Here is a 7,626-nt window from a genome sequence, read left to right on the forward strand (position 1 = left end):
GAGTTAAGCAGTGTTGGTATTGTACAAGGTTAGCTTGGCGGAACAATGCTGGGCGCTGATACTTTCTTGTTCTTTTTAAATAGAGGCAACTTTTTATGTACAGTGATAGAAAAAAACAAGAAAATATCAACGCAAAACAACCGTGTTTTTGGATATTTCTTTGTTAGTTCATTTTAAACCAAAGCGGGCTACGTTTCAGTGTGCCGCTTCAAAGAATAAACAAAACAAGTTAACCCGCACTAAACAACGCTAGGTATAGCTAATTTCTACCCGAAACTTATATATACTATATAATATACTAACAGAGATACAATACTCGTGTCCTTTATCTCCATTTGAAATGCTTGGAAATCTGTACAAATGATTCTCCACTGGATCTTAACAGTGTTCCTCATCAAATCTGGTTAGTTTAAAATTTATTAAAATTCCGCCCCATAGTACAAGCGCTAATAATACTCACAGTTGGATTAGCCGAGACTAGGATCAAAGCTAGTTATGTAGGCGCGTAAGTCCCGTAACCAGGTGTCGCTTTGATATTGGACAAATTAGACGAACACCTGACATGTAGAATGTAGACACAGTCCCAGGTGTGCAGGTTATTGTGTGATTTAGTTATTTAACCCAAGAATTCTTCATTATGTCATCATAAATTGATTTGATGACAGATATTGATCTTGATTTCGTGCCGCAGTCAATTCCATCTGCGGAAACTACGTCATGCATGTTCATTGGCGCGAAACCAATTGAATTATGGGAGAATCGCTTTTGTTAAATCAATCGGCGAGTTATAGAAATCATTCGATATTTTTAACAATGTCAACACTCACGGCATTATTACGTGGCGTCATCTGAAACGTTATTATGACGAAATAATATCCATTCAATCAACGTAGGCAATTATCACGTAAGAAGAATAGACTTACCAGAATATGCGTCATTGTTTATTAACAATCACCATAAGCTACGTAACAATGTATATAGTGGGTGGGGAAACATGGCCTTAGGTGCTAACGGTATCCCATCTTACTATATCCAAATAATCTATAGATTTTTGTTTGTTTTTTTTTTCAGTTGCATCTCGTGACGTTTCCGTCAGATGTTTAGATGACGTCATACAAGTCGACATCACGCCGAAATATTTTAAACGTTTAAAAGTGGATTTGTGGGATGATGACGTAGTCACAAATACAATTGTTTACGTCAGCGATTTCGAACTTACTCATGACGTCACATGCAGAGCGAAATTTATGAATGATTCCAAAAAAGCGAAATTCCCTGTTTATAAGTATGTACTGTTTCTACAATTACAAATAAATGATTATATATATACTGATACAGTACCATGGAGTAAGATGGAACACATTTAGCACATAACATCCAAATATCCCAATCGTGTTTTAAACAATTAACCACGGTCTATATGGGCGTCGTAAAGATATGGTTTTATAATTCTTTGAATGTTTTTCATTTGCTACAAAACGGAACGAGAAAATAGAGTAAAACACGTGTCCTGTCTTCCCCCATTCTACTACATATATTGAGCTCATTGTAGAAATAGGTTAATTTGAGAAAAATTTAGGATCCAGATCCCAGCTCCGTTCCATTCATGCGCCACAAAGGCTCGAATAATCGGGGATCCAGATTCTAAAGTTCGAAGAATCGCGTTCGAGAATCGAATATGGTGGATCCAGAAACGTGATAATGACGTCACAATGCCTGTCCGACTTTCGAATGTGAAATGTGTGTTCCAAAACGAAAGTTTCGTAAATGCGGCAATCGCACCAACGTAAGAATGGAGTTTTGTCATTAAGATATTTAGTGTTGCAAGCTGTATAGTTTCCATGTACTTGCGCATTGCATTAACATAGTATTAAGCAACACTAGTTGTTGGTTAGGTTTCTGTGAATACGGCATTTACATACAGGGTTTGGCCTTCTGTAAGGCGATCACCTTTTTTTATAAGGTGTATGGCAAAGTATAAAAGGGTTTTGTAACATACCATACCTAACTTTTTTTAGACAAAACAACACTTGCTGTTTTGCAGTCATGAAACTGTCTGTTTTGTCCATTTTATTTTAACCTCGTTATGTAAATAAAAAGTAAAAGTGAAATTTCAATTTCAAACCTTGTTTATCAGACACGCAGGCGAATATTATATTTGACGTTCACACGTACCTATGTCACTTTACAGATGTTGCGACCCCAGAAAGATCAATACAACATCAGGCGTTCTGAAAATACGCATGGACTTATGGAAAGCCATACCTATGACAACTGAAGCTGTGAGACCTTTATCCCCGCCCTTTCTTTACCAACAGGGCCAGGTGCGTAAAATTAATAATTACCGGCGCTATACGACAAAGAGCTCGCATATCTCCAGCAGCCAAAAGTTATGGGTTCAAGGCCGAATGCTGCTACCATTGTGGGTGTGTTTCCTTGAACAAGACACTATCTAGATTCTAGACCAGCAATCATTAATTCGATTACAAAATCTTTTTGTTGCTGTATTAATATTATGTTAAGTTTTAGCATAGTAAATAATACACCTCAAACCATGGCCTACTAAAGATATCTTTAGTAGGCCATGCTCAAACTCATATAGTGGGGTGGGGGAAGATGGGACACCCTTTCATTTTATTTTCTTGGCCCATTTAGTAGTAAATAAAGAACATTTAAAGAATTATAAAACCGTATCCTAACGACTCCCATAGACCGTTGTTAGTTGTTTAAAATACGATCAGGACATTTGGATATTTTGTGCTAAAGGTGTCCCATCTTTCTCCACCTTATCATACATAATAACCCCAGCGGATGGAACGCATAGAACTTGTTTTGTCTATGAACCTTGAATAGCTTTATAATCCACCAGTCTTTGAAAATTTGAACCCTAACCGATCCTAACCCCTATGTATTACCTTAATACCTCATGCGTATTATTTCCCTCATCGCTAATCCTATATACAGCATCAGCCACAAAGGCCTATATAATCCTTACCCCTGACATTATATCTTACTTTAGCTGCTTTAGCTTATCTTTACCAAGATATACCTTATATGGATCGTCACAATTTTTAGCCATACATCAAAAAATTCTAAAAAATTTCTCACAAAGTTACACACGTGATAATTCGTAAACGGGCACGTTGAAACAGAACACCCGTGTTATAACCAGTCACAATCGATGCCCCGCCACGCAAGGGGTAATGAGTTACATGCATTCTACCGCATGTGTAATATTTTCTTTCCACCAGCGTTTGTTCGTCAGCGTTAGAACAACCGGCGTTGGAAACTTAAGACTTGAAACTTGTTATTTATCCCCGAAGTTTGACAACAAATCTGGAGAAGTAATCGTTAAAAACGGGTGAAATGTTGTTCCTATTTTAAATAAATGTAATTTGCTAAACAGTTCTACGGGTAAATAATCTTCTCATCTGGTTTAAAAAACGTAGTGTAGTTTCAACGTTTTGTTCGACATCCACAAAACTTATCAGGAAATGTTTTAATGATTTTAAAGATTGGCAAAATGGGTAAGTTGACCTAAATTTATAAAACCTCTGATTAGCGTGTGACTAACTGTTGCTATCAGCAATATAGCCATATTTTAATAAAGCTTTTATGCCAAGTTTTTTTTCAAAGTTTTAATGTCTTAGATTTATTTAACTTTAATCATAGAAAATAAAACAGTTTAGATTTAAATGGTACCCTGCCTTCAGGTGTCCATACGTCATTGGGTCACGTGTTCTAATGACAGGGAACGGATCGATGACGTCATTCAGCTTTCCCGTGACGTCACAGTATTCAAGCTTCTACGTTAATTGTGACGTCACTTTGTGCCAACATGTTTGCACTCCAAACGTAAGTAAAGTGTATAAAGTCTTAAAATTGCGTTATAAAATTTAGAAGTAGTCTAAATTGACAATTCATTTTGAACCCACAATGTATTGATTAAATGATTACGTACACTTGAAAACCGCGTCAAAAATCATTAAGTGAATAAAACTGTACATGATAAGCATTTACCTTTGGGACCGTCTTTGCCACAAAACTGTATCTATTCAAAGAGGCTGCAAAATATGAGCGAATACATTTCTTTTCTGGTATGATGTAATCATAATTATACAACACTGCGAATGTCAATGTATAACCTTTGTACCTTATACCTACAGTGTACCGGCGTACTAGATGTGTTTAACAAAACCACCGCACGGCTTACGAATGGACCAATCCATGTCCACGTCACGACCACTCCCACTTCTCGCACGACCACGCCCACCGATGACGTCACATCAAAGAAGCAAAGCTCAGGTGACCAGATGTTATAAATTGTGAATTCCATTGTTAAACAAATAAATGTAACCACGTATCCTCGTGTGGCGAGGCAAGTGCAGTCGTTGTAACACGGGGCGTTTTGTTTTATATATCTCGCGACTGTTTATGAGATACTACGTATAATTTTTATGACGAGCTTTGAAGCCGTAATATTTTAGTTGGCAACAAGTGCGATAATTAGCACTGTCAAGTAGCGCCGACGAAACTTAGTGTTAGGTTGTTTATCTATAGTTCGTAACGCGATTTATAATAAAGACTTTTTTTATGACGTGACGGTATAAGAAACGGGAAGTATGGACGAAAAGAATCGGCAACTTTTTCTCAATAACTTTCGTTCCTCTATTATGACGTAAATATGGAATTATTATTATCTTAACAATGAAACAATCGCGTATTTACTATTTGGAATTCCAAAAACTATAACAAAGGCAGTTCTCGTTCGGCAGTCTGGCACTGCGCAGGAGGACATTTTCAAAACTCGGTATATTCTGCAGGCTCGGATCTCATAATACCAATTCTGCTTATCGTATCTGTCACTATTTGTGTTCTGCTCCTTGGCGTCCTCTGCTATAATTTATCTCGAACAAATGGCGCCAGAAGGAGGCGCCAGATACAACACCGTCTCCGCAGATCGACGCTTGGTGGTTCTGGTTTGAATCTGTACAGCGTGAAAAATAAAAGCGCAAACATAACCGACATATAACGGAACGTGCTCGGCGAAATTTATGAATGAACGAAACCTTAAACAAATATTATTACAACACACATATAGCCCGGTAGCGTAACAGTTTATAACGACTGTGATTGTTTCCATGCGTTAATTTCAATACTGAAAACGTTTTGTTGCAGTTTTTAAAATTTTGTTATATGTCGTAACAAAATTGCGACTGCTTAAATTTATTTTTTATTTTTTTCCGTATTTTTTGAAGTTCCTTTGCTGATTGAAACGATGTTGCAATGTGTGGCAATTTTCAACAAATAAACGTTTTTGTTTACACCAAAAAGACATGTGAGCGAGTGAAACATTTTTTAAATGTCGATAATTATGACGTTTATTACATCACAATACGAAAACCACTCTGGGGGAAAATCGAAACACAGTTAAGTCATGATAAAAAAACTAAAGCAAACATTTGTTGTTATTACGTCACGAGGCGGGGACTATTGTCTTAAGAAGAATTTGGAAACGACAGTGAACGCCACTAACAGTGAGTTTTCATTTCAATCGTGACCCAATTTGAATTTTAAGATATTTTTGTATTTTTTTTACTCTAGAATCCCCGACTATTCTTTAAGATGAGATGGCCAAGTCACGTGTTCAAACAGGTTTCCCTACAACACGTAAGGGGGTTCCTCTACATTAGTTCAATATGTAGAAACTGCGCCGGGAAAATGAGTTTCCAAATCCTTAATGGAAAATCTCCAGCGGAACTTTAACCTTATATAAGCCCAAGAAGAAAATAGTCTGACATACCCTGTACAAGAAGCACAGCAAACAGTTGCAGAAAGAAATAAGAGGAATTTTAGAGAAATCAAGTTAAATAAACCTGCTCCAAGAAATCTACATAAACCCAGATATTGAATTTCTGCTTATTTCAAAGCTAATCAAAATGAAGACTTTATTTTTTGGAGTAAGTCAATTTGTTTTTATTTTGAATTTTTGGCATACAAAATATTGCAAAAAAATTATATAACTTTTTATAGTTCTGGTTTTATTTCTTTTACCAAACTTATTTGTCGAAATTCATTTTTTAGTTTAATTTTAACACTAAAATTGAAAGCGTAGGAAGCCATTATACCTGTGTTGATTTTTATAACAAATTTACACCTTAAGTTTTGGTACTTATATTTTAAAAAATATATATACCAATCTATCGTTAAAAACGATTTTTTTTTATTTTAGCTAGTTATGATCCTTAATATATATTCCTAGGTTGTCTTCATTTTACTCATTGTGATTGGAACCTGCAACGCTGGTAGCCGAAAAAGAAAATATATTAAGCGAGCCAAATTAGATAAAATTACAAAAAGGTTTGAAATTTAACAGTACTTTTTTTAATATTTTATCTTGGATATTGGTGTAGACTCGCCATAAATACTGATTATCATTACGAACACGCAGTTTTGTCAAGTAATGTGGGGTAAGATGTCAAGTAATGTGGGGTAAGAAGACACCCTTCTGGACATATTATCCGAATGCCCTGATCGAGTTTTAAACCATTAATAACGATCGTATCAGACGGTTTCCACCTTTAACAAACTTAATAATATTTTCCCTGTATTACTATAGGGTGCAATTCCTGTATTTTTTAGGAAAATAACAAAATATTATACAATAAATGGGCGTTTCCATATGCGTAAACGCTCGCTTGCGATTGATAGGGACATATTATATACTGGTTATTCTTTACTATACAAGATTAATATGTAAAAAATAGCCCAGAAAAAAAAACGTTTGTTTGCTGAATTTTAATATCTTTAGTACCATAGGGGAATACACTTATATTGCGACAACTAATATGCGAGACCTATCAATCTCCAGTAAAACCAAATATCTGTAACCGCGTTGGGCCATTCATACCCTTGGTTTGTTTATAAAGTAGTAAAACGAGAGATTTCTTTTGTCGCTTGCCTTTTTTGTATTCAAGATTAAACAAAACAAGAAAGGGGGAGAAAAAAGGTAATGGCAATAATTAAAGTAGATAGGCTATCATATACAAAAAAAAGATATAAACCAAATAGGATACCGGTTACACATTAATCACGCAACGTGGTTTTGTTTCAGGACCCTTTTCAAAGACTTTGACTGTGAAGTGGACAAGGTGGGTACCAAGACGGGACATACTCTTAAATGGGATATAGTTAATTTGAACTGCAACAATGTGAACGAAGGTTCCAGAATCATGTCTGTGATCTGCCCAAAACGATGCGGATGCCCGCCCAACAAGAAAATTTGGAAAACGAAAATGATTTATAGTCAACAACGTGTTACAGCTCGAGATACGGGAAACGAAACGATTATTAGAATACCAACTAGCTGCTACTGTTAATAGTGGCGTTGCATTTAGTTATGCAAACCGCTTGAATCCTTCCGTTTAAATTACATTTTATTTATTTATTTATTTATTTATTTATTTATTTATTTATTTATTTATTTATTTATTTATTTATTTATTTATTTATTTATTTATTTATTTATTTATTTATTTATTTATTTATTTATTTATTTATTTATTTATTTATTTATTTATTTATTTATTTATTTATTTATTTATTTATTTATTTATTTATTTATTT

General features: G+C 35.0%; 2 protein-coding genes and 1 long non-coding RNA gene across 3 annotated transcripts; 2 read left to right on the top strand and 1 right to left on the bottom strand.

Annotated features, from left to right (window-relative positions):
* Positions 1-27: 27 nt before the first annotated feature.
* LOC149732601 (uncharacterized) lies at positions 28-5,333 on the top strand. The gene is made up of 8 exons (XM_089882680.1): positions 28-403; positions 1,072-1,285; positions 1,580-1,786; positions 2,192-2,324; positions 3,252-3,361; positions 3,714-3,855; positions 4,167-4,305; positions 4,824-5,333. The coding sequence occupies exons 1-8, from the start codon at positions 361-363 to the stop codon at positions 5,030-5,032; spliced, it is 1,197 nt and encodes a 398-aa protein (XP_089738806.1). The 5' UTR covers positions 28-360; the 3' UTR covers positions 5,033-5,333.
* LOC149732602 (uncharacterized) lies at positions 3,069-3,806 on the bottom strand. The gene is made up of 2 exons (XR_016385528.1): positions 3,703-3,806; positions 3,069-3,336 (listed from the first exon to the last, which is right to left on the bottom strand). It is a non-coding gene; the product is annotated as an uncharacterized LOC149732602 (long non-coding RNA).
* A 153-nt stretch (positions 5,334-5,486) lies between the features above and the next one.
* LOC149732603 (uncharacterized) lies at positions 5,487-7,468 on the top strand. Its single transcript, XM_089882685.1, has 3 exons — positions 5,487-5,960; positions 6,263-6,360; positions 7,115-7,468. The coding sequence occupies exons 1-3, from the start codon at positions 5,940-5,942 to the stop codon at positions 7,377-7,379; spliced, it is 384 nt and encodes a 127-aa protein (XP_089738811.1). The 5' UTR covers positions 5,487-5,939; the 3' UTR covers positions 7,380-7,468.
* The last annotated feature ends 158 nt before the right edge of the window (positions 7,469-7,626 follow it).

Source organism: Ciona robusta, chromosome 8 (assembly GCF_009617815.1).
Source record: "Ciona robusta chromosome 8, ASM961781v2".
NCBI lineage: Eukaryota > Metazoa > Chordata > Ascidiacea > Phlebobranchia > Cionidae > Ciona > Ciona robusta.

What these genes read in the sequence shown, in the direction of transcription:
- LOC149732603 (XM_089882685.1), top strand. Translation starts at nt 5,940, where the DNA reads ATGAAGACTTTATTTTTTGGA. An exon ending in TGAAGACTTTATTTTTTGGA is followed by an intron (nt 5,961 to 6,262) that starts GTAAGTCAATTT and finishes ATATATTCCTAG; the next exon opens with GTTGTCTTCATTTTACTCAT. An exon ending in TTAGATAAAATTACAAAAAG is followed by an intron (nt 6,361 to 7,114) that starts GTTTGAAATTTA and finishes GTTTTGTTTCAG; the next exon opens with GACCCTTTTCAAAGACTTTG.
- LOC149732601 (XM_089882680.1), top strand. Translation starts at nt 361, where the DNA reads ATGATTCTCCACTGGATCTTAACAGTGTTCCTCATCAAATCTG. An exon ending in AACATGTTTGCACTCCAAAC is followed by an intron (nt 3,856 to 4,166) that starts GTAAGTAAAGTG and finishes TTATACCTACAG; the next exon opens with TGTACCGGCGTACTAGATGT. An exon ending in ATCAAAGAAGCAAAGCTCAG is followed by an intron (nt 4,306 to 4,823) that starts GTGACCAGATGT and finishes TATATTCTGCAG; the next exon opens with GCTCGGATCTCATAATACCA.